Here is a 25160-nt window from a genome sequence, read left to right as displayed (position 1 = left end):
CTTTTCTCCAAGGAGCCCAGGTTCATTTTAGTAGAGACTGATGTTTAGTAACCAAAATCTGGGCACTTGATGTGCTCATCACTACTGGTATATCATTACTTCTAGGCTTACTCAGTGAACAGAGCTAGGAAATTATGTATGTGTATATGTTGTATATATGTATGCATTTACTTCTATAAAAACCACGAATTCATATTGACACTTCCATTGGAAGATTTCAAAGAGAGGAACAACAGAATCTGATTTATGTATTCAAAGGATCACTCTGCCCAATGCATTAAGAATAGACTGTATGGGAACTAGGAACAAGAATGAAAGCCAGTGACTAGCACGATGGCTCACGCCTGTAGCCCTAACACTCTGGGAGGCCGAAGTGGGAGGATCCCTTGAGCTCCGGAGTTCGAGACCAGCCTGAGCAAGAGTGAGACCCCTTCTCTACTAAAAATAGAAAGAAATTAGCTGGACAACTAAAAAAATATATAGAAAAAATTAGCTGGGTGTGGTGGCGCATGCCTGTAGTCCCAGCTACTTGGGAGGCTAAGGCAGAAGGATCGCTTGAGCCCAGGAGTTTGAGGTTGCTGTGAGCTAGGCTGACGCCACGGCACCCTAGCCCAGGTGACAGAGACTCCTTCTCAAAAAAAGAAAAAAAGGATTGGAAGCCAGGAAATTTAGGGGATATTGCAATAATCTAGGTGAGAGACAAGGGTGGCTTGCACCAGAGTGTAGTGATGAAGGTAGTGACAAGTAGTCAAATTTTCAACATATTTTAAATAGAAATTGCTGACTAATTTGACGTGGAGTGTGAAAGAAAGAGAAAAATGTGGGAATGATTCTAAGGTTTTTAGTCTAATTGACTGAAGGAATGGAATTTCCATTTACTGAGATGGAGGACTTCAGGTTTTGGGAAGAAGACCAGGAGATTGGCTTACACATTTTGTGGTCCCTATTAGATATCCAAGTGAAGAAGATAATTAGGCAATAGGATATAAGCATCTGTAACTCAGGGAAGAGTTCCGGAGCTGGAGATGAAAATTGGGGATGTATTAACGTATTTCTTAACTGGTATTTAAAGCCATGAATCTGGAGATGACCAAGGTAGTGAGTACAGGTAGAGAAGAGAAGAGGTTGGAAAATTGAGCCTTAGAAGTAGAAGGAATATCAGAAGGGTGCAGTGTCCTAGAAAGCAAGTAAAGAGAGTGTTTCTAAGAGGGGAGAGAGTAAGCCTTTCTGCGAACTGCTGCTAAGTCAATGGATTTAGCAATGTGATGATCATTTTTGGCAATCTTACCAAGGGCAGTTTGGGTGGGGACGGAGGACGTCTGATTGCAGAGGGTTCAAAGGAGAATGGGAAGATGGAATTGGAGACAGAGTATAGGATAACTTGTTCTGCTTGCTGTAGAAGGGAGCAGAGAAATGGAGTGGAAGTTGGAGGTGGGTGTGGGGTTAAGATAGTTTGTGTTGTCCTGCTTGTTCTAAATTGGGAGAAATTAGTGTTTGTAGGCTGATGAGAAAAATCAAGTAGAGAGGGAAAATTTGCTAGTATAGGAAAAAGCAATGTCCTTGAGTGGGCTAGAGGGGATGGGAAATCTGGTAAGTGTAGTGGCTGGCCTTACTTAGGTGGAAACGATCATCTGCAGTAATGAGGAGAAGGAAAGGTAGGTAGGTAGGTAGATGAGATCGTGAAGGTCGGTGGGAAACTCCTTGGAATGATGCTTTATTTTCTCAGTGAAACAGAAAGTAAAGCTGAGGAAAGAAGAAGGGATTCGTGGTTTGAAGTGAGAGAAGGAACGAAACAGTGGTATAGGAGAGTAGGAAGGTGAATGGATTAGGGAAATGTAATATGACTACACAGTAGCAGGGACCACCTGAGTTCGGTGGAGTTACGAATTGAAATTACCAGTGAAAAGGCTTTTGCAGGTTGGCAGGAGTATGAAGCTCGCAAGACGGCGCTCATGGGCTGGTTTCAGGTGGCTGAGTCCCTGAGCTCCTCAGTATAATGCGGGAGATTCCCTGTTGGAAGGAAAGGACTAGAAAACAAACTGTGGCTTCCCGGAGGCAGCAATACACCAAAACTACTAGCGCTGTGAGCAGGATTCGAACCTGCGCGGGGAGACCCCATTGGATTTCGAGTCCAACGCCTTAACCACTCGGCCATCACAGCCGCGTGCGGCCTCGGCCCTGCGCAGCTATAGCTGCCTATCAACACGCCCGCCTCCCGCCGACTCCGCCCCCGCTGTCGCGAGACGTCTATGCGCATGCGCCTCGGCTCCATTGGAGCGGCAGCTTTTCGGTTCTCCCTCCGCTCCCCGAAGGTCTCAATAAGGACTCAATAAAACGAGTGCCAATCCAGTCTCTCATACTTTTGAGGGCAGACCTTACGATGCCTACTTCGCCCTCGTTCATGAAAGCAAAGTAAGAATCTCGGCCTCCAAATACCCACTAAAAGTGCACGGGAATATGAAGCCCAAAGCGATTGGCTTGGTAAGAAGAAAAACCCTTTCGGGAATAGTGGAAACGCATTCTCTTCGAGGCAATAATATACCGACCTCAGTTGCCTCAGGCACCGCTGGGATTCGAACCCAGGATCTCCTGTTTACTAGACAGGCGCTTTAACCAGCTAAGCCACGGCGCCGGTGGGGGATAGCTTCCGTTTCAAGATAGATCAGCTATTAATGGGTGCCTGTAAGTGGGCGATACCTACCTAATAAGGGTTGCAGTGGGTCTTCAGTGATGCATCTTTCCTAGGTTACCCTTTCCCCTTTAGGTTCTGAGCTGGCGGATTAACGTTCTGCTCCTTCTTTGTCCCACCCATGTGGGGGCCAACTCGACCATGAATGGGCACATGACCCCATGTCCCTTAGTTACCCAGACTGACCTGCTGAAGGGCCCACTTCTGTATGGTGACCAAGAAGCTAAAGCAGCTAAACACCCTCAACTGCCTAAGGACACCACGGGGTTAAGCAGGCTTCCCTCTACCTTGGTCACGTGTGACCCAAGTTGGAGTCTGCCCAAGCCCTAAGCCACCAGTTGCCTCTCATCTCTCCAGAGCAAACCTAGCTGAGGTAACGCGGGGGCTGAGAGCACAGTCTGAGTTCGGTGCCGATTTAGTGGGTGCAGCAAGGCCCTTCAGCCAGAAAGGATGTGGGAGAAGAGGAAGGGAGTTTGTCCGGGGATGGAACTGCCCACCCGCACCACAGCCTTCACAGAAGCAGGGCCACACCTCCCTTCAACACGCTCCCCTCACCCAAACCCCAAATTTTATTCCACAAAGTCCTGGGCTTTTTTTCTTTTTGTATTAAAAAAGTAGTAACAGACACAATATCAAAAACACAAATGCCATTGGTAGAGGGTACAGCTGAGAACGCCTGGGTCCCACCTGAGGGGCAGCACCAGGGACTCCATGGTCCACCAACGTCCCCCACCCTGGAGCAGCTAGGGGTTTGTACCCCTGGGTCCTGCTTGGGCCTCAGGCTCTCCTCCCATCTGGGGAGGAGGTGGGAGAAAGAGCTGTCTCCTCCAATAAATAAGTGCAGCCCCAACCTTCAGGGCCAGACTCAGGCTCAGCTGGGATTTGGAGAGACCACTTCAGCAGCTTGTCAGCAACTTTGTCCACGGGAGGGAAGGACTCCTCACCAAGGGTCGGGTTGGGCTGGGCTGAGGAGTCCCACCCTCTGTTCCCTAAGAGGTCAGAGGCAGCCCCCTGGATCCTGGGCTGGTGATGGGGGTCCGGCCCCCTTCGGTGGGAGAAACTGGGCAGTATCCTATTGATTGGTCTAACCACATCCAAGTTCTGAGAATTGGGACGTAGGAGAAGGAAGCCTCTTGTGGACTCCTGGAGGTGGTCCCAAAATGGAGTCTAGCTGGTGCCATTTTCTGTGGCAGGTAAGGCTGGACTAGACGAGCTCCCACCTTGTTCCTCTTCCTCCATGGCCAAGTCCTGAGAGCTTGAGACCTTGGCCCCAACTTGGGCTTGGGCCTCCTTGAAGCCCTCACCCTCACTGCCGCCACCACCAGTGCCCCCCTCGCCTCCGCCCTCCTCCATGGGCTCCAGCCCCAGTCCATCCACCTCTGAGAAGAGTGGGTCATCAGGGTGGCCAGGGTCTTGGGCACTGCTACCGCAGTCCACACAGGCCTTGGAGCATAAAAGGAGACATAAGTTGAGTCAGACAGGGTCCTCACTGCTGACCTGCCTGTCCAGCTTCCCACCCCCAGCCGAACAGTGCTTCCCAAAATGTACTCCCAAGAAACACTAGTCCACACAGATGCACCTAGGGTCCAACAAGGTTGGAAAATGCTTTGTACCCTCTACCCTGACCCCACTATGGGATAGTCACAATGTACTTTAGTATAGGAGAGGCTCAGAAAACTGCAAAAACTCAGGTGGCTTAATACTACATAATCCAGCAACAAACTTAGTAGAATTAACATCCTTCAGAATTAATGATCCAAGGACACTGAGATCAGCCCTGAGCCCCTATCCCTTGAACCTGAGCTCAATTCTTTCTTCGCCCCCTTCCCAGGCTTTTCCTCTCACCATGACATCAAGGGCCCGAGGCAGCTGGCCCTTCCGGACCCAGGAGTGCACAGCACCCAGTTCCCGACGCTGGTCCTCTGAGAACCGAGGCTGCTGTTTCTGCATGGCCCGGAGCCGCTCCCGGTCCTGCTTTAGCACAGAGGTCATGTCCCTGCCCGAGAAGGGATACAGAAGGCAGAGGCTGGGATCCCAGACGAGGGCCAGGACCCATGGACTTGGCAGTTTTCCTCTACCACAACTCCCCACCCTCTGCCTCAGCTCCTCCCCTAGACCAGGGTGACGGGAGTTGATGGCTTCCAAGGCCAGGAAACCTGCTCTCAACCTGGGAGGAGCTAAGAATCGGTTTCCCAGGGGCAGGGAGCAGGATAGGAACCTTCAAGGTAGAGTCATCCCCAGAAAAGGAAACCTCAAGTTAGCTGGGGAGTGAGGGTCGGCCAGCCACCCTACTTACTACCTCTGAACGGAAGGCCAAGGAAGCCTCTGAAATGCCTCACCTGGAGGGCACCTGATAAGTCATCATGACATGTTGGTCAGCGTTGGCCATGAGCAGCCAGATGGGGTCCTGGAGCACGTACTTGATGACCTGGTCCCCGGGCTCAGCCCTGGCCTGAGCAGCCCCAGCCTCAGCCTCAGAAGAGTCGATGCTGCCGAAGTACTTGCTTGTGTGGCTGCTCTGACTGCTGCCTGCGAAGCAGGGGGGCAGCCACTGGAGTCAGGCCAGCTGGCATTCCCACCCCTGGGCCTCACAAGGCCTCCCCCAAAGGCCACACGGCCATTCCAGGGGCCTTAGGAAGCTCAGCCGAGATGGGGCCCGGCCTCCCAACTCCCCAGTCACTGTCCCACCCTGAGAGATGCTGGAGGGTGGGCACTCACGAGTGATGCTGGCTGAGGTGCTGCCCCCCTCCTGGGAGCCTGAACCAGACCCAGAGCCCAAGCCAGAGCCCAGGGAGCCTGAGGCTGCAGAGCCTGTGCCAGAGCGAGAGTCCTCTTGCAGCAGCAGTTCCAGCAGGTCACTGGAGCCGGAAAGTGCGTCCTGATTGGAGGACTCAGTTACCTCCACCTGGAGGCGGGGGAGGGGTGGGGGCACAGGAGGGATTAAGGGATCAGCACCCAGGCTTCCCTTCAATGGCTGCCACTGGTTGGGGCGGGGGAGGCACACCCAACCCAAGTGGTCTCTGCTCCCCACTCCACGTGGCCAAGCTGAGACAGAAGAGAGAGCTGGCGCAGAGCAGGGACGTGAGGCTGGGCCCTTTCCAAGTGGCAGATGTGCTCTCAGAAGTTACTGGGATGTCCTTGCCACCTGTCAGACAGATAGGACTGTCTTTTCACACAGAGGAGGCAGCCGATTTCTGCCTCATTTAGAATTCAGCTGGGCTCTCCCTCCCCACGACACATCTCCTGGAGCCTGAGGCACCGGGCAGAGGGCAGGAGGAAGGTAGGAGAGGGGCAGTGCTGAGGGCTGGGGGGCTACTGGGAGGGCACAGGGGTCAGTGCTCACCAGTCTCGCCTCTGGCTCAGCAGCCTCCTCATTGGGAGGTGGGGGCCCAGCACTGCTCCCAGGGCCCCCTGCAACAGTCCCCCCCTCAGCACGGGGGGGCTCCTCGAGCTGCAGCAGATTGAGCTGGAGTGGGGAGCTGCATCTTGAGTTGAACAGTGGGGAGTCCGGGTGGTGGGGAGGGCTTGGCGGCACAGGTGGCAGGGACGGGGAAGGGGAGTGGGAAGCAGGGGTGAGAGGCCCCTCAGTTGGGGTCTGGGGTGCCCCGTAGGGATAGCTGGATGGGGCAGGGAACAGATAGTTAGGGAGCACCAAGGCCACCATTGGGGTCACCAGGGGGGCAGGGAAAGTGGCAGCGGGCACAGAAGTGGGGGCAGGGGGAAGAGGCTGGGGGCCTCCTCGAGGGGAGAATACTGGGAAGGGGTAGGGTTGGACCATGGCTGGGAAGGGGGTAGTGGCTGGTGGGGGGGGCCAGGCGGCAGAGGGTGGCATGGGTGATGGGTGGGAGACATAGCAGGGGGCTTCGGCCCGGGGGGTCTGGTGGTGGCGTGAGCGCTTGGCTTTGGATCGGCAGTGGTGTCGGCGGCCGGCGGGTGCGGGGCCATGGTGGCAGCCTGTGGGGAGAGACCAGGGTTAGCAAGGGCCTCATCCTGGAGGTTAGTGCCTCACCACTGCCACTGCCCTGACACTCTGACCAGGGAGAGGGCAGGCAAAGGCCCCAGAGAGGGTCTCGCAGACCACACAGAACAGAGGGGATTCAGGAGGTGGGGGCACCCTCAGGGAAGAATCACAGGAGGCAGGGACAAGGGGGTTTATTGAGAAAGGCGTGAAGGCAAGGAAAGGTTACATGAGGGGTCAAGCTGGGGGTGTTCAGAAGATAGAGGCACGCTGGCAGATGGCAGGAGGCAGGGTGGCTCCATGGACGAATGGGCAGGTGGCTCTGGTCTATCCACCAAAATCCTGCAGGCACTGCCAGCCTGGGTGTTCCTCCTGCCAGTCGAGGCCATGCTCTGCCTAGCTTGTGATGGAGCAAAGAGGTGGGCTGGAAAGCCCAGTCCTGAGTCCTGAGTCCTGCATCCACCTGCGGGGGTCTCCCTCAGGCACCTGGAGGGGCTGCCTTCCATCTGCCCTGGAAGCCCGGACCCCACCCAGAATTGGTCCAGAGTCTATGCAGATCTCTTCTTGATCAGTGACAAATGAGTCCTAAACAGGCACACTTGCTGCCCCTGCCCCAGGCCAGGCCTGAAGTAGCTTACCTAGACAGAGCGCCTCCGCTTGCCTCAGTGCCGGCCCCCAGGCTGCCCTTCTCTGGCTGCAGCCTGGAACCCCTGCCTAGTGGGGAGAGGCTTGCAAGAGGCCCATCCCTGGACAAGGCCCTGGTGGTGGAGGCACCACCAGACTCGGTTTCTGCAGCAAGAACATCTCCCTCAAGACCCACCCCCGGACAGTCTGGTCCTAGACTGGGCAGAGGGCAGGCTCAGGGAGGCCCCGGGTGGCTACCTTGCTCGCCAGGGGCGGAGGGGGCCGTGGAAGAGCTGTCGAGTCCACGCAGCCTGCCAAGGTCTCGGAAGCGGCTGAGGAAGGCTTGCTCTTCCTTCTGTGTGTGCAGGGACAGCACGGCCTTGGTCAGGCCCACTGGACGGTAGGCATCTGGGGCTGGGTCAGGGGCTACTGTGGGGCTGGGGGCCGGGCTGGGGGCTGGGCCCCCAGGGGCTAGGCCAGGCAGGTCCTCCATCATGATGATGTCTGAGGAAGGTGAGATGGGGGAAAGGTCATCAGAGTCACCTCAAGGGTCAATACATCCACACCACACCCTCCCTGTCCAGCAGCCCAGCCACACCGAGCCTCTGCCCCAAGCTAAGCCTGGGCCTTATGTACATCTCTTGGTCACCTCCCCACCGAGGGCTGGCACCAGATCCTCCTCTCCATGCAAAGCTGTCCTGGGAGGAGAGAGGACATTCAGTCCCCTCCAGTGGCTACCCTGCCAGGAAACCCCTCTCATTGGAAGGGAAGCTCACTTCCCTTACACATTTCCAAGGTCAATATCCAAAGACCCTTCAGGGATCTTCAACGTTCCTCCCCTTCAGCGCTTTGTGGGCTGCACCTTGGGGCTGATCCCCCCACCCACACTTGTGTTTCTGCTGACAGTAAGAATGCGGGAAGCAGGACGGGGGGAGGGCAAAGCAGCGAGTGAGCAGGGTGGAGAGCAAGAAACTGAGGCTGAGGCCTCCACTGGCGCTAGAGGTGGATAGGAAAAGCAGGTGGGAAAGAGCTCTAGCTGGGGCAACCACATGGAGCCCGGGCACTCCCCTCTCACTCCGCGCCCATACCCGACTCCGGGGGCTTCTTGTCTCCCACATGGACGATGGTGGAGCTGAAGCTACACTGACTGGTGATAGACACCACGCTCTCTGCCTTATTAGCCAGGGCGAGCGGGCTCAGGGTGCCTCCCACCACTGGCTCCTTCTGAGGAGTGGCCCCCTCCCCAGACAGCACTTCCGACGAAGGATCTGTGCAGAGAGATGGTGCCAGTTACCACTCTGACCCCCACTGGGAGGTCAGGAGAGGGGATCCCCAGGAGGATGGGGCAGGAATGGTGGTAGGGAGGAGGCTGGAGATCAGGAGGCTGGGGAGAAGGGCAGGGCAGAGCGAGGTGGGGCCCCAAAGGCAGAAGTATAGAGACACAGGGCTGCCAGGATAGGGCAGCAGGATCAGGGCATGCACTGGGTCTTTACCTTTCTTGGTCCCCACAGGGACTGGACCTGTCCTCTGCCTGTCATCGTCAGAAGCGGAGGAGGCCGTGTAGGAGGAGGAGGAGGCACATTTACGTTTGGTCGAGCTGGGGATGTTGCAGCTCTCCAGGTATCTGGTGAAAGGATGCAGCAGAGAAAATAAGGGCAAGGCCTAGGGTGCGGCAGGGGTAGGGCCCAAGGGGGAGAAGGTGCCAGGTGGCCTTACCTGAGGATGCTGTCCAGGCAGTTGATCTGCTGGTAGGAGCAGCTAGAGGCTTCTTTCCTCTCAGCCTCCTCAGGGACCAAAGCTAGTGGGGCCTGGAGTGGAGCAGGAGCCATCTCCGGCTCTGGGTCTGGGGACTGGCAGGGAAGGGCCTTGGTCTTGAACATGCCTGTTGCTGAGGCAAGGAGAGAAAAAGGGAAATGGGTTGGGGGTGGAGGTCAGAGGATCCCCAGGTCCCACTCCTCACCTATGTCCTCATCAACTCACCGGGGAGGCGGGGCCGGGGCGGGGGCCGGGACCGAGACTCAATAAAAAGCTGCTGCCCCTGGTGCTTGACCAGATGCACATCCTTACAGATCTGCTGGAAAGTCACCTGTGGGCCAGAGCAGAGCAGTGGGCAGCATTGGGGGGCCTGGCCAGTGTCAGGGGCCAAGGGCACACTATAACAAAAAGCTGCCAGTAGGGAGGCACGGAGGCCTTGATGGAGCAGAACAAGAAGGAAAAGGCAGGCCGGGTGCGGTGGCTCACGCCTGTGATCCTAGCTCTCTGGGAGGCCGAGGCGGGTGGATTGTTTGAGCTCAGGAGTTCGGAACCAGCCTGAGCAAGAGTGAGACCCCGTCTCTACTAAAATAGAAAGAAATGAATCGAACAACTAAAAATATAGAGAAAAAATTAGCCGGGCATGGTGGCGCATGCCTGTAGTCCGAGCTACTCGGGAGGTTGAGGCTCGGGAGGCTGAGGCAGGAGGATCGCTTGAGCCCAGGAGTTTGAGGTTGCTGTGAGCCAGGATGATGCCACGGCACTCTAGCCCGGGCAACACAGTGGGACTCTGTCTCAAAAAAAAAAAAAAAAAAAGACAGAGAGGAAAAGGCAAAGGGAATACTCCAAAGCTTTGGGGCTGGCAGTGCCGATTCCAAAGAAGACAGGAAAATGGATGACTAGAGGGAGGCGGGAAAGGGTCACTCACCGGGGCAGGAGGCCCAGGCCCCTCAGCATCACCCCCGTTGCTATCACTGGAGGAGCCAGGGCTGTGCAGAGGACCTGGGGACGTCACAGGGCCAACTCCAGAGAGCCCTGTGGGGCTGGGACTGTGCACAGGCTGCAGCAGGGAGAGAGCCAGGTTAGACGTCTACACCCTGCTTCTTACCCTCTTACCCTCCCACGTATCCTCCCTCAACCCTCACCTGCAACAGCAGCCGGTGGATCTGCTCTGACAGCTCCTGGATATCAGTGTCCAGGGACGGAGCTGGGCTTGGGGCTGGGGGTGTGAACACATCCTCATTGAGGGGTGCCCTGTAGAGTAGGGAAGGATGAGTCCAGCCCTGCCCCTAGTCCCGCCCCCTCCCACACTGCTCTACCCCCAGTACCAGCTCGAGGGCATGGCCCACTTACGTGCGTACTTTGTGTCGACCCAACACGAAGGCCACCTTGCGGCTCCAGGGGTGTACAAAGCCAGCCCAGCTGGTGTCCATAGTCACGTACTCCCCGTTACGGGCACAGAAGCGGATAGGGGAGTGGTCAAAGGGCTGGCCTGCCAGCTGCAGGACTGATGGGAGTGGAAAATGAGGTAGGGGTCAGCAGGAGAGAGTGCTGAGTAAGATGAGGGCCACCCCACAGGAGACCCAGGAGACCAAGGCACTAAGAGACACAACCACAAGGGCAGCTATTCAAAACCCCCGGGGAAGCTGGGAAGGGAGAGAGGTTGAGAGGGACTCACTCTTCTTGTGGATGGCCAACATGAGGGGTCGGTCCTCAGGATGCAGGAACAGGAGCACTGGGGCCCCCAGGAGGTCCTGGGGCAGATAGCCCAGCAGCGGGGCAGCCCTGAAATAGGAAGAGGCATCAGAGTGGCCAAGGCCTCAGCCCTGGTCACCCCACTTTCCTCCAGGTCCTGACCTCACCTTTCGTCCACATCCTGGAAGAGGCAGCTGGGTGTGTGCCTCGTGGTGAAGATCCTCTTATCAGGGGGGATCCGGGGAGCTGAGACACAGAAAGTGTGGCGCTGGGTTTCATGCAGAATGGTCCAGCTCCTCAGCCCTCCACTCTGACTAGGGCCTAGGCTGGCTGGCAGTCCTTGCCACAGCTCTGCCCTGGACCCCGTGGCCCACCAAGATAGCCTGGACCATCCTTGTGCCTTGTACCAATAATAAAACTGAGAAGCACCACCATTCTTCTTTGCCCTCTCCTAGCCCAGGGCTCTTATCCAATTCTACTTCTAAGGGGGCCCAAACCCTCGTCCTTATAATGCCTCCTCCAGTTCCAAAATTCTAGGAGACTGGCTCATGCCTCCCAGATTCATGTCCTGTACCTTGCCCAAGCCCAGAGGAAATGTCCTTTCTCCCGTCCTCTCCCAGCCAGGCCCCTGCTTGCCCACCTTCGTAACCAGAGTGGATGCGTTCCGCGATGAGCAGGCAGCATGGCTGCCCGGGGGCCCCATCTGAGACCCGGATCTTGGTCACATATGGGGTTAGGCGGAATGGCTGGTATCGAGGCCCTGGATCCCGGTCAGGACCTCCTCTGGCAAGGGAGAGAGGAGCATTAGGAACTTTCAGTGAATAACCACCCACACCTCCAACCTCAAGGTCACAGCATACACAGCAGACACTGGGGGGCTGGGGGGAGAAGAACAGAGAGGCCTGTTCAATTCTCCTCACCTACCTGATACGGCAGAAGACAGACTTCTCCTGGGTGAAATCCTTGAGGCCTGAACCTGAGAGACACCAGGAGGGCAGTGAGCACAGCCCTCCCTAGGCTGAGAAGAGGCCAGCAAGGGAAAGCTTGGGTCCCCAGCCCCTTACAGCAAAAAGCTTCCTGGGACTGCTCATCCCTCCCCCCAAGCACTTGGGCACCTCACCTGCCAAGGCCCCAGTGCCCCAGGTGGGCAGGCGAGATGGGGCCGTGGAACCATAGAAGACGCCCACATCCTGGGGAGCCAGGAGCTCTGAGAAGCGGGCACCCCGGAACACATCCCGCTTGCAACGCAGCAGGACACCTGCTTGCTCCGAAATGTAGACAATTCGGCCTGTCAGGAAGGAGACAGCCACCGAGAAGGTATCCTGGCAGGAGGGTGAGAGCAAGAGCAGATTCAGGAGCTGCGCGAGTGGGATTGGGGGTGTATCAGAATGGAGAGGCCAGGCCGAAGCTGACCTGGTTGCGAAGCGTGTACTCAGATGTTATGTGCTCCAGCTCCTCCAGCGTGTAGGTGGACATGTCCATGGCACAAGGCTCACCCTCCTCCAGGCTCCACTGTTGGTAGTATTCCTGGTTGGCTGCGGGGTGAGGGTGGTGGAGTATTCAGTAAGGAGACTGCCCCACCACAGTAGCCCAGGCACTGGCCCTTCTCTCCCAGGAAGCACCACTCACCCTGCACCTGCTTGACACAGGCCAGTGCGTACTGTAGCGTGGCCAGGGTCCCAGAGCGGCCCTTGCCCCGGCGCTCTGGCGGCAGTCGAAGCTTGAGCTCCCGAAGTGCTGTCATGAGTTCCTTCTGGGTCCTTGCCCGGGCTGACTGCTCACTGCTGTAGGGCCCACAGGGAAGAAGAGGTAAAGACATTAGCCCCAGAGTGTGACCCAGGTCCCCAGCTCTCTCCCCCATCACTCACCCCACGTACCTGCAGCCACTGGTAGACGGGTTGTCCTGCTCTGAGCTGGCACTTAGGAGGCTGTAGGCAATGGAACTGCTGGGTGGGGATGGGCTCTGAGAGTTTGTGCTAGGAGAGAAGCAACAGGCCCAAGGTGAGGGGCAGGTGGCCAGCAGCATGAGGCATGTCACCTAGCTCAGCCTGCTCACAAGAGCACTCCCAGACCCTGCAGCACACATCCATACACACCTCTTGCTGCTCTCGGTGGTCTCCAGAAGGGCTGAGTCCTTGCCATTGCCAGAGGAGGAACTATGTGAGCTCCGCTGAGATGCACCCCTGGACTCATGTCCGTTGGACTCATTGCCACTTGAGCCGTTGCTGTTGGCATCAGTGTCATCGGCCGGGCTGGGACCCGGGCAAGGCCAGTGCTGTGGGGGTCCTGGAGATGGGACCCCTTCAGGACAAAAGGATTCCCCAGGCCTGGGGTCCCCTCCCCCATCAGCCCCTTCTAGGGGACCGCTCATGTCTAGGCCATGGGGGGGACAGGAAAACAGGGCAGGCGAAGAGGCCACCACGGATGCACGAGGGGGCCTGGAGGCCTGGCTGACGTTGCAAGGTGGGAGATCTAGGTCTCTGAGGGTTGAGAAGTTTGATCACAGCCAGTACCTGGAGAGGGAGACCAGGAAGGAGGGCTTGGAGAAAGCTGGGCTGTTAACGCCACAGCACCTATTAGCTTCACTCAGACTTTCCCCTGCCCCTGCCCCCACGCTCCTAGGAGCCAGGCCTGGGGCTTCCAATAGGAAGCTGAGGTGAGTTCTGTTTCCTGTACCATAAGGGGGCGGCTGGTGGGAATGGGGCTCTCTTGGGGCTTGCACCACATCCCCTGACAGCATGGCCTAGGTAAGGAGGGCCTGAGCAGTCCACTAGAGCTAGGGCTGTGGGCCAAAGCTCTGACACTTCCCATCCCCAAGTTCCCATCAGGTCCCCAGTCTGCCTGGAACTCCAAGGCCGCAGAGCAGGGGGTGAGCAGGTCGCTTCCTATATTTAGGCCTCAGGGCTAATTTTATCCGGGGGCGGAGCCACCCCCACCGCACATGCGCGCCGACGTGCACGGCCACACCACGCGCTTCCGCCGCCGCCTCGGTCGCCAGGGAAACCGACGTCAGCCGCTGAGCTCAGCGGTTGCTGGAGGGACCACAGGAGGGCGGGAGAGGCGACCCCTCCCCCATTTCCCGTCGGAAGTGGGGAAACGACCCACTCCCATACTGGCGGGCGCGGCCGGGGGTCGCCCACCCCAACCATATCCCCAGTCCCCGGATGGCCCCCGAGATCGCATTTAGAGGGACGGCCTTATGGGGTGCCAGGGTTGGCCCTGGCCTCCTCAGGACAAAACACAACCGCCACCGCCCTCTGCCCCAAAGCCCCTCAACCGGCCCTCACCTGGATCTCCATCATTCTGGTCAAGACAACACAACCTTCCCTTCTTTGGCCCCTTTCCCCCACCCTCGCCCCTGACCACCAGGACGTAAGCTGGCACCTGCCATCGTCAAAGACCCGGGAATCCTCTCCTCAGTCCCCTACTTTTCCAGCCACCCCCTCCTCCTCCGAAGACTTAAGTACGGGATGTACAACCGCCAGCAGATAGTTCCTCCCCGACTCCCCGTCCAACCACACCCCCACCCCTGAGCATTTTCTGAGCGCCAGGAGAAAAGGGAAGACTGTGGCCAACAGCAGGAACTAGCGCCGAGAACGGGATGTTCCAGCCCGAAGCTGGCTGACATCACAGCCGGCCCAGGGCCAGGGACTGGAGAGGGGAAGGCGGGGAACGCCGAAAGCTTGAAGGGGTCCTGGTGGTGAGGCAAACCCGGAGACCCCTGAGTGACGAGAAAGGAGACAGGGGGCATGCCCGCTGAGTGTCGGCTGTGGGGTCAGGATGGCTGGGACCGGGGGGCAAAGCTGGAGGTAAAGGGAGCGGGTCAGGTGCGCAGACACGCGGTGCAGGGTTGCGAGGAGCACCTAGGTCCCCGGGGGCGGCGAGAGGGTTGATAGCGATAAGAAAGGCGGTGTGCCATCTGACCGCCTAGGCCGAAGCCGGCCCATCAGGTTGGAAGTGGCGGCGGTCCGACTCGGGGGACAGAGACTGGGCCCAGGGTGGCCGCGAAGATTCCTACCTGGCCGTGCGAGTGTCCTCCGTCCGCCTGCCCGCCGCGGTTCCAGCCCGCAGCGGAGTGGAGGCTCCGCGGGGCGGGGAGGCGGGTTGCATAATGCCAGGCACTGCCCCCTCATTGGCCTCCTGCCGGCGGAGCCACAGGCCCCGCCCCCGATTGGCTGGGTATCTCTTCCCGGCTCCTGATTGGCTACTGGCCCCCACTGAGGTCAGGGCTGTGTCACACACACTGGCGCACGTGGACCTGGGTGCTGGCGCTGGGCTGAAGGGCCCCAGACACCGCCCAGCCCATGGGCGCAGGACGTCTTGCACAGTGAATAATGGAAGGGAGGTAAGCTGTCCCTCTTCAGGGAAAATGCCTGGACCACAGTAGGTGCTTAGGTGCTCAAGAGATGTCTACTTCCTGAGCGAACCAGCCTTGCAGAACAGAACACCTTAGCACCTTGGCCTTTCCAGAGGTGGGGAAAAGGAATGCAGACCCTGGGAGTTGGACCAAGCTGGATGGGATGACTGCTTCCTGAGAGGAGCAAAAGAGACAGAAACCTGGCTTGGCTTTTCCTGGGTTGCCCTTCCCAGCCTTGTCACCATACATAATGAAGGCCTTTTACCCAACCCATTCCTCTGACACTTCAAAATCCTGGGAGGAAGACAGTTGAGGGTCCACGTGTGATTAGAGGATGAGTAGGTGGAAAGAGGATGCAGACAATGGAAGGGGCAGCCTGAGCCAGTAGGGGCTATGAAGGCAAACAATAGCAGGTGCTTCTGTGGCCAATCAGAGAAAAGGTCTCCGGGCAGCCTACTTGGTGACTAGTAGGTACTTCTCTCCAGAGGATGCAGCCACCCACAGTTAGGGCTGTCCCAAAAGTGGGGGCCAGGAAGCTAGAATTACAGAGGGACAAAGGGGACAGCAGAAAGAAGAGGCCAACTGGGGACCTAGACAGAGAAAGGTGGGGTGGCAAGGGCTTCATATCTCCACTGCTTGGAAAATAGAAAGCCAAGATCCAGGCACCCAGCAGAATCTCATCTGTCTCATTCACTGTACTCCCCAGCACCTAGGACACCCCACCACATGGCAGGTGGTCAATAAACATGATGGTTTTGATTTTAACAAGGATAAGTAAGGAAGGTGGGGAAAGAGTTTCAGCAGTGGAGAAGGGGCTGGAAATTATAATTCTTTTAAAGAAGGGAAAAGCAGAACACGAAATCCAAGAAAGAGAACAAGGCCTTAATTGGGAGGAATAAAATGCCAGTCTGGGTCCAGGAGAGCCGCAGTTACACGGCCCCTCCATTCAGGACTGTGATGAGTTGTTCCTCTCAGGACTCCCTGGAAAACGTGGGTAGCAAGTGAAGAGGCCCCAAGTAGCTGCTGACATAACCAGCTGTGGGTGCACGCCCCTCACTGTCACGTGGCCTAAGCTTTCCTTAACAATGGGGGGAGCGAAGGGCGGGGCTCTGTGGAAAAGCTGGGACACGAGAGTGTTATAAATTAACTCAGAAAAACAGAAACGGGAAAACACAGAAAACAAAGGATTTGGGAGCATAGTCTCAGTCTCCCCTCCCTCCGCCCCCAACTCATATACTGTGGCCCTGTCCTTGTCTCCTTTTCAGACATCTCTTCTCTGGAAACATGTTTTTGGTGGGGTTTTTTTGTGTTTTTTTTTTTTAAACTCTGTTGCCGGGGCTAGAGTGCAGTGGCTTCATCATAGCTCACTGCAACCTCGAACTCTCGGGCTCAAGTGATCCTCCTGTCTCAGCCTCCGGAGTAACTGGGACTACAGGCGCGCACCACCACACCTGGCTAATTTTTCTAATTTTTGTAGAGATGGGGTCTCGCTCAGGCTGGTGTCGGGACTCCTGGGCTCAAGCGATCCTCCCACTTTGGCCTCCCAACGTGCTAGTATTACAGGCGTGAGCCACTGCCCCCCAGCCTGGAGACGGTTTTTTGCCCTCCCCAGCTCTCCTCAGGGATTTAGGTGTGATCTCCCCTGAGCCTGGCAGTCCTTGCTCTCCTACCTCCCCCTCCATATCTCTCTTTTGCATAAACAAAGGGTTCCAGCGCTCCAGCAGCCCCCACCTGCTCCCAAGGCCCTGGTTGCCCTGCCTCATCGTCCCCACAGTAACCAGGCCCTGCTGCCGTCAATGGAGAAGAGGGGGCGGGAGACAGCGGTGACGTCAAAGCGGAAGAAGGGGGCGGGGCGAGGCAGCCGGGGAATGTGGGGCAGGGAGGCTGGAGAGGCAGGAGAGGCAGCGGTTTGGGAGGCGGCCAGCCCGAGAGGGCGGCGGCCAGCGCATTTGGGAACATCGTGTTCTCTTGGCTGGTGGCCCAGGACATGCACCCGGCCTGGGCGCCTCCCCCAACACAACCACAGCCGTCCTGTCCCAAAGCCAGGGATTCCTGGAGAGAGGATTAGGAGGAAGGGGTCTCTCTCCCCGCCCCCATGATTGGCTCTTTTCACGAGTCACATCTGCCCGCCCCTCAGCTTGTTCCTACAGCTCCTGGCACTGGCTTTTCCCCTCTCCCGAACTGTACACATCTGCTGGCCCTGTGCCAAATAGCTAGAGCGGGGGAAGTTGGAGGCCCAAGCTCTGGGACAGAACGCGCACCTTTGCTCCCTCCCAGAGGCCCCCTTCAGAGCCTGAACCTCTTGTTACTATGGCAGCAGAGAGAGAAGGAGGAGGGGCAAGGAGGAGAAAGGGTTTAGGATGAGGAAATCAAACTGGGACAGAGCAAGTGGCCTAGACTGGGGCCTGAGGAGAGGAATAAAAGGGAAGAATGAGGGAATTTGGGCTGGTGCCTGAAGACCAGAAAAACCAGTAAGAGCGAAATGGGGAGTCATCAAAACGTGCAGAAAAACTTGAGAATATGAGAATAGTTTCCAGCCACAGCATTCACATAAATCTCTCATCATGACCCAGCCATTATACAAGCACTTAACATACATTATTTTATTTAATCCTCAGAACAAATCTGTGAGACAGTTATTATTATCCCCATATTGTGGGGGACTAACACTCAGAAGTTACTAAACTTGCCTAAATTGTCTGCCTCGTAACAAATGGAGCCCAGGGTTCAAATCTGAGCTCTAATAATGGCTTGTCATTCTGGCTTCTTATCCTTCAGGAATTTGCGAAGTGTTACCCAACCTCTAAGCTGCATCCCAGCAGGACACACCTAGGCCTCTCAAATATCCAGCTGACTCTAAGTTTGGTGCTTGGAACACAATCTCCATCCAACTCCTACTCCCCCTTAGGCCCGATCTCGAGACATTCTGTTTGCACTCCCCACACACTTATCATCATCCTGGCCCGTTTTTCCTTGTTCACAAGGCCTTGAGATCACCCTAGCAGCCACCAGCCCCAGGGATTTCCTAGGAGCCCCACTTCCTCACTCTTCCACCTTACTTCAGGCCACTTTACCTCAGGCCTGGTTGTTTGTACAGACAAATACCAGAGCACCCTGTTGGTGCCTCCCCACCTCCAGGGGCTCAGGAAGACACGTGCACAGCCAATCTGCACAAACCCCAACCATATCCTCCCTCTCAGAACCGAACAATTGCTACCCCACCTCAAGGATGGCTTTGAACCCAAACCCTACCCTTTACACATAAGAAAGACACCCAGAGCCGTGACTGGCTCCAAGTCTGACAAATCATCACACCACCCTTTTTCAAATGACCGTGCCAACCTTTTGGTATCCTCCCCCGGGTCCTACTAGGGCCTTAGAACCTATGCCTCTTTCAAGCGCTTAACGTACCTACCTAAACAGCAGCCATACGTCGGAATATCCCCCACCAGCTCTCAGGGGTCCTGTCACTGTACCTCCCTGGGAGCAGGGACTTCAGCTCCCTGAGGTCCCTGCGGACTTCCGAGCCCCTCCCCCAGGGCAGTCAGGGGTCCAGGCACTCTAGAGCAGTGAGGGATTCGATGTCAGTAACTCCCACCCCTGTCTTTCTAGATCTGAGTTCGAAGTCCCTATTCTCCACAACCATCAGAGCTCCCGCGACGGCGATCACGTATTTGCATCACCTCCCCACTCCATTAACACCCCTCCTGACCGAACCCACCACACGAAAAAAATCTATATCGACCGCCCTAAGCCCTCCCCACCCCTGGGAACTCACTGCTCAGCGCGCACCAGAGTCCAAATTTCCTTCTGCCTGGGACCGCAGCGACTCCACAGGCTCCTCCAGTCCCGCCCACCGGGGGGAGGGCTGCCACGCCCCCCAAGCCTATTGGCTTAGGGGCGCCGACCCATGCCCCGCGCCGCGTGCGGCAGCTCTGCCCCCGCACAGCCTCCATTGGCACCTCTGGCCGCCGTCATCTTGTCATTGGTTAGCATACCAACAGGCAGTGATAGGGACACGTGCGGGAATGGCCGCCCCAGCGCATTGATTGGGAGTCTGACCGGAAGCCACGCCCCCACTCACTTCCAAAGTTTTTATTGGCTGTGTAAATAATCCCGGATCTGCCTAGATCGGTGACGCAAATGCCAGACCTGCCCTCCAAACTTTCTCATAGGCTGAGAGGTCTTAGGGATGTAGGGGACACGTGCCGGCGGTCTCACGCGGCGACTTGTTTACCCAGAAGCTGGGGATTTTCCTTGACGACACTCTCGCCCACAACGGCAAAGTCTGCGCAGGCGCACAAGCATGACCTGCACGCAGGCGCAGCTGTGAGCGGCGGTGGCGTAGGTGGGGGCACTTTGTGCAGACCGCCGGACGTGACGCGCTGGGGCTCCAGCCCTGTATCCCAGAGGACCCCCTGCCCCTCGAAGCTGGAAGGTGCGACCGCTAGGATAAAGCGGCCTTCAGATTTCAGCACTGCCATCATGACGATGATGATGACAGCCCCTTCCTGATTTTCTGTGGCCCAGTCCAGGCGCTTCTCACAAACTCTGAGGAGGCTGGCTCACTTACTACCCAACGCCTTACAAATGAGACTGAGACCCAGACAGGTTACATAATATGTCCGAATTAACACACTAGTTAGTAATGGGGCTAAAATTTGAACCCAGATCCCTGACACCATACATAAGGCGGGTCCTAGGGCCTATGGGAACCCTAAACCTGGAAGGGATTCAGGAGATGAAGTGCAAAACCCTGAGCACTGCCTGGCATACAGTAAGCCCTCGATCAAGTTGGATGTTATAGTAATGACTGTATACCTAATTATATGGGCCCCTAGGAACTGCTGAATCAGAATCTCCAGAGAAGGGGCCTGAAAATCTATTTTTCAAAATACCCCTAGTAGTTCTCAGCAGCCAACAAGTTTAGGAAATACTATCTATGTAGGTTTCCTATACTGTTGGATCTTCTTGCTGCAGCCCAGAGAAGCTGGCCCTCCAGAGCTCACCTAGGACCCTGCACTCATTACTGACGCTCCTGGGGACAGGGATGCTAGGGTACCACGTCAGGGCCATCCTGGACCTGGAGGCTGAGAGAGTTCAGTGTGGGGTCTAAAGTCACAAGTCATACAACACAGTGCAGGGGTAGTAGGCCATCTACAGCCAGCTCCATGCCATACTCAGCTGGGTCTCCCTCAGCCAATTGTTTCAACAAGTATTTATTAACCCCTTCTGGATTTTGGCACTGTGCTAGGCACAAAGGGGAAGAGACGATTCACAAAGTGGCTATTTACTTCAGGCCTAGAAGTGAATGGCCATGGGAGTGACTGCTGAGCATCTCAGGAGTTACATCGAGGGGTAGAAAGGAGTCCAACAGGAGCATGCCCAGGCAAGGGAATGGAAGGGAAGCTGGGAACCCCAGACCGCAGTGTTCGTCAGGCTTAAAGACAAGCTTAAAGGCTGGTCATGTCACTTCCTATTACCAACTCCTGGTGCCCCCGGTGGCCACTTTGGAAATCACACTTTGCAGGGCCCAAGGTCAGGGCCTCTTGCAAAGCCCAGTCCCTTCCCAAATATTTTCTCAACCTTACTGTTATAACTGCAGATCCAATACTCTTCCCATTGGTTAACAAAAAATCTTAAAACAGACACCATTGCACATTTACATTTACTCATTACACATTTATTGTACATTTTCACAATCTGGATGCGCCACAGAATTGGGGGTATGGGGTGGGGGAAGAGGGGGGCAGGGGACACTGGGATAATATGGGGGATCTAGAACACAGCACCCCCAACCCCCAGCATCTCTCCTACCCTTTCACACCACAGCTTAGCTATCCCTGTTCCCCCTCCGCACAGAAAACCTAGAGTGTGTGGGGGGGAAGAGTTTGGGGGCCCCCTCCAGTGACAGGTGAAGGGACTGCACCCTCAGACCCTGAAAATTTGTGCCATTTAAAAAGACATTAGACCCTTCCTATAGCACTTCACCCAATGAGAGGACAGATCTCTCCGGGCTCCATGGCCCTGGACAGGGCGAGGATTCCCATTTTTCAGCAAGTCCCATACACACATTGGCAGTGACTAGTACCCCCACCTTAAATCCAGGGGGCAGTCAGAGGAGCTGGGCAGTGATGGGGGCAACACTCCCCAAACTGGGGAGGCGGGTTTTCAGTACAACCCCAGTAAGGGTGAGACCAGAGATTTCAGGCAGGAATTGAGGGATTCTCTGCCCTGCCCCACTCCTCCCCAAGGCAGTGATGAGCCCCCACACACTGGTAGCCACCCCTCCCAAAAGAGATCGGATTGTGGCCAACCCCCAACTCTCCTGGTGGGAGGAGGTGGTGGATCGGGCATAAGGGAGGGAGGGAGACTCCATGGGAATGTCAGCTGAGTGCCCCACATGAAAACTGGGGAGCAAGAATGTGGGGAGAGACCCCAAGTGGCAGAATTATTGGTCCATCATAATACACTGAACTCCAAGACACTTACACACCAGCTGGGGGGAGGGAGAGAAGAGTACAAGAGGTTTGGAAAATGGGGGCAGGGGAGGCAAACTGGACTAGATGGGCTAGGAGGGGCAATTCTGGGGGCCAGAACAGCCTGGTTCCCCAAAAGCCCAGACTCCCCACCCCCTGCAAGTAATATCGTGCAAATGAAAGTGTGATACAAGGACCAATGGGGACTAATTCCTTAGTAAAAAAGAAACACAGGTTGAGAGAAGAGTGATGAACAAAAAGAAGGAAACCAAAAGGGATGTCAGTATGCAAATGATATGCTAACTAACATGCTGGAAGCTCCCAGAAGACCTTTGGGATTCTTAGGACCAAGTGGGGCCAGTTTTAGAGCCTCCCAATGGATGCAAATAAGATGCACCTAGGGAGCCCTGGACAGGTGCTTTTTGTTTTTTTTGGGGGGGTGTGCATGAGGGTGACAGGAAGGCCAGGGTGGGAGGAAGGATCAGCTAAATCCAAGGGAAGAAGAAGGAGAGGAGAGGGACTATTGCATAGCAGATGCAAATGAAGGGACTTGGGATTAGTCAGGAAGAGAGGGAAAGGGAAGGTGGGAAAGAGAAAAGAAGTGATGGGAACCTCAGGAAGGGGTGTTAAGGACAACCAGAAAAATCTTCTAGTAATAAAACTACAAACAGACCAAATATATATAATATTATATATGTATAAATAACAGCTGGCTATTTACAGGGGGGGGCACACACACGGACACACACACACGGATCCAGGGGAGGGGGGCTGAAAGATATGGCTGAGAGGTGGAGGAACGGCTGGGGGTTGGGGGAGAGGCCCTTCTCTAGGCAGGGCAGACTCCTCAGGGGTTTAAGTGCTGAAGTAAACTGTGGAGAGAGGGAAAGAGGACCAGGAACAGGGATTAGGGAGAGAGAAAGAGAAAGAGAAAGAAAGCAGTTGTGTCAGGCCTGGACCTCCTCCAATCCTCCCCACTCCCCAGCTGGCTGATGTCCCTTCCCCTCTTTTGGCCTCAGTTTCTCCATCTGTAAAGCAAGGGAGCTGGACAGGTGGGTTCTGAGGTCCCTTTAACTCTATGGTATGGCCTTGGGGCTACAGACCCTAATCCTCTGGGCCTCTGAGACCACAAGATCTCAATGGGGTGCTTGGCTTCTTCCTGGTCGTGTCCTGAGCCCCTGGGCCTTTCTCCCACTCCCTAATTCCAGGGTTCCTAGACTGGGCTCTTAGGCCCAAAGGGTCCTCAATGGATATATCAGCTTTCCTGTTTCCAAAATCTTAACAGAAATTGCCCAGAACAAGGCAAACTGCAGGCTAAACATCATAATCTACAGCCAAGGTTTTTGGCTCTAGATGAATTAGAATCGCCATTAGCAGCTATATGTGCTTTTTGCTGAAGAGTAAAAACTAGGTTAATGACCTTCAATACCCAGAACCACTGGGGAAACCTCTTCAGAGAATGGGCCCTCTCCTGCCCCACTCACCGATGATGATGATGAGGATGATGGCGCAAATCACTCCCAAGATGATCATCATCTGGGGGTGAGAGGGGAGGGTCAGTGAGACAAACCATGATACCCCCATTCACCCAGCTGTCCTCCTGTCCTCCCACCTGCCATCACCCTTACCTTGAGGTTTTTCCACCAGTATTTGCGCTTGAGCTTGGCTGCACTTGTTTCAAACTGGGAGGCCCCTGCCTGGAGTGCATCTGCACGGTCGTCCAGCTCTGACAGCTTCTGGTCCCGCTCCAGGACCTTGTCCACGTTCACCCTCATAATGTCCACCACCTGGGGGAGGGGCCCACGAGGCAGGTGTGCCAAGGCCCGCCCCAATGAGGGCACTCCTCGAACATGTGCCCATTGTGCCACACATGGAACATGCACCCCGATGCTGCCAGGCTAACATGCCAAGGACACACACAGAACATGCCTAACACACCTGGGGACATGCAAGAAGCACACATCAGCGGCATGCTGATAGCCAGACATCTCAGATGTCATAGCAACACCCCCTATCTATGGAGTCTGAGGCAGGCTGTCCATCACCAGAGCACACCTGCAGGGCTGGCACATGCCAGGCTAGCAAGGCTGATTAACACCCCAGTGCCCTTCCAAATGCGTGCTGAGAGGGAGAAAGGGATGGGGCATGGTATGTCTTTGTCCCAAAACACACAAACGTGAACTGTCATCACCCCCAACCCAAGATGGGCCCTCAAACCTGTTTGCCAACCCCCAGGGTCCTTCCCACTGCCTTTGACTCCCCCCACACTCACCTCATCCACCTGGGCCTGGGTCTGCTGCAGTCTCCTGTTACTGGTGAGGTTTGGAGGGGGCGCAGGGGGGCCACCCTCCCCAGCCGGGGCGGCAGGGGGGGCTGTGGCAGCGGTAGCAGACCTGAGGAGCAGGGACAGATTAAGACCCAGGACCTGGAGCCTCTGGCCCTGCAGCCAGGGCTCCGCCCATCCACCTGTCCATCCATCATCCCTCCAGTCCTCCTTTTCGGGAGGAAGGCTACCGATGAAAGCCCTGGTCTCTGTTCGGCCCCGCAGTCGATGAGCTGCGTGACCTTGAGCAAGGCCCCCTCCCCCATCCGGGACTCAGTTTCCCCGCCTGTCAAATGAGGGCGACCAAACAGACGCGATCCGGGGTCGACCAGAAATGATAGGCGGCTGCGGTAACAGGGGCGGGGCGGGCAGACACAGGATCCTCTCCCTCCCGCGGCCATCGCCCGCGCCGGCCAGCCCGGGACGCAGGGCTACTCGGCCGCCTGCGCGCAGTCATGGGCGCTAGCCTGGCCCCGGGGCTCGGGAGACGCGGGGGTTGCGGGCGGGACCCCGGGCACATTCCACGGCCGGTTCCCAAGGGCGGCGGCCGGCGCGGGGAAGCGCGTGCGGGCAGCAATCGGCCGACTCACATGGCGGGGGCAGCGGGCGGAGGACTTGGCAGCAGCAGTGATGGCGGCTGCAGCGGCGGCGGCTCGCGCTGGCTCCGACTGGCGCTGGCTGCCCGGGACGGGAAGATGGCGGCCGCACGTCACCCGCATCCGGGCACTGCGGGCGGGGGCGGGGCGCGGCAGGCGGCTCGTCGGCAGCGGGGCCGCGGGGGCGGGGCGCGCCGAGCGGGGGTCGTAGCGGGCGGGGCCGCTGGCTTCTCGCCGTGGTGCCCCGACACCTCCCACGGCACTTGGCGACCCCAAGGCTGACTGCTGCGGCTTCCCCAGCCCATCGCCACCCTGCCCTATCTGACCACGGCCCTTCCCAGCGCCCCCAAACCCTCTGCCACCTCCCCCTTCTAGCACACCGCAGCCAGGCCCCACACCTCATCCACAGACCACATCCTCCCTCAGCCGTGAACTCGATAAACCTATCCGCACCCTACACAGCCCAAGGTCTGGCCCTGCGCCCAGGTCGCAACACCTGGTGACCCTCCTTCAGCACTGAGAGTGCACAGGGGGTGGGAAACCAGAAGGTGCCAGTGCGGATACAGGGGGCTATGCGGATAGCTCAGACCCTGCTGCTGGGACGGAGTGGAGCAGTGGGAGTTGGTCCCACCCCATCAATCACTCTGCAAGTGGAATTCTCAAAGGTCTGGGGCCCCTGGCCGCTGA

The 25160-nt window shown here is 56.8% G+C and overlaps 2 protein-coding genes and 2 non-coding genes across 7 annotated transcripts; all 4 read right to left on the bottom strand.

The window, feature by feature from the left end:
• Positions 1–2079: 2079 nt before the first annotated feature.
• TRNAS-CGA lies at positions 2080–2161 on the bottom strand. Its single transcript has one exon. It is a non-coding gene; the product is annotated as a tRNA-Ser (tRNA).
• A 397-nt stretch (positions 2162–2558) lies between these two features.
• TRNAT-AGU lies at positions 2559–2632 on the bottom strand. Its single transcript has one exon. It is a non-coding gene; the product is annotated as a tRNA-Thr (tRNA).
• A 642-nt stretch (positions 2633–3274) lies between these two features.
• On the bottom strand, positions 3275–19032 carry PER1 (period circadian clock 1). 4 transcript variants are annotated; one of them, XM_012655707.1, is made up of 23 exons: positions 14737–14826; positions 12815–13231; positions 12596–12694; positions 12348–12502; positions 12132–12253; positions 11839–12040; positions 11643–11694; positions 11359–11501; positions 10886–10964; positions 10702–10808; positions 10377–10530; positions 10169–10277; positions 9952–10083; positions 9252–9357; positions 8988–9159; positions 8765–8895; positions 8360–8539; positions 7530–7775; positions 6033–6643; positions 5408–5594; positions 5029–5218; positions 4535–4685; positions 3281–4132 (listed from the first exon to the last, which is right to left on the bottom strand). In XM_012655707.1, exons 2-23 carry the CDS (start codon positions 13087–13089, stop codon positions 3857–3859), a joined length of 3879 nt encoding a protein of 1292 aa, XP_012511161.1. In that variant the 5' UTR covers positions 13090–13231; positions 14737–14826; the 3' UTR covers positions 3281–3856. The 4 variants fall into 4 exon arrangements, with proteins under 4 accessions (XP_012511163.1, XP_012511161.1, XP_012511162.1 ...); XM_012655708.1 differs by lacking the exon at positions 14737–14826 and adding an exon at positions 18854–19032 and having other exon boundaries at positions 3601–4132; XM_012655709.1 differs by lacking the exon at positions 8360–8539 and having other exon boundaries at positions 3275–4132.
• A 1710-nt stretch (positions 19033–20742) lies between these two features.
• On the bottom strand, positions 20743–24605 carry VAMP2 (vesicle-associated membrane protein 2 (synaptobrevin 2)). The gene is made up of 5 exons (XM_012655706.1): positions 24468–24605; positions 23827–23947; positions 23183–23341; positions 23039–23090; positions 20743–22426 (listed from the first exon to the last, which is right to left on the bottom strand). Coding segments are annotated over exons 1-5 (351 nt in total). The 5' UTR covers positions 24470–24605; the 3' UTR covers positions 20743–22409.
• Between the last annotated feature and the right edge of the window lie 555 nt (positions 24606–25160).

The sequence above is a fragment of the Propithecus coquereli genome, unplaced genomic scaffold, assembly GCF_000956105.1.
Source record: "Propithecus coquereli isolate 6110/MARCELLA unplaced genomic scaffold, Pcoq_1.0 Scaffold482, whole genome shotgun sequence".
In the NCBI taxonomy this organism is placed as follows: Eukaryota; Metazoa; Chordata; class Mammalia; order Primates; family Indriidae; genus Propithecus; species Propithecus coquereli.
This window is presented reverse-complemented; position numbering and strand designations above follow the sequence as displayed.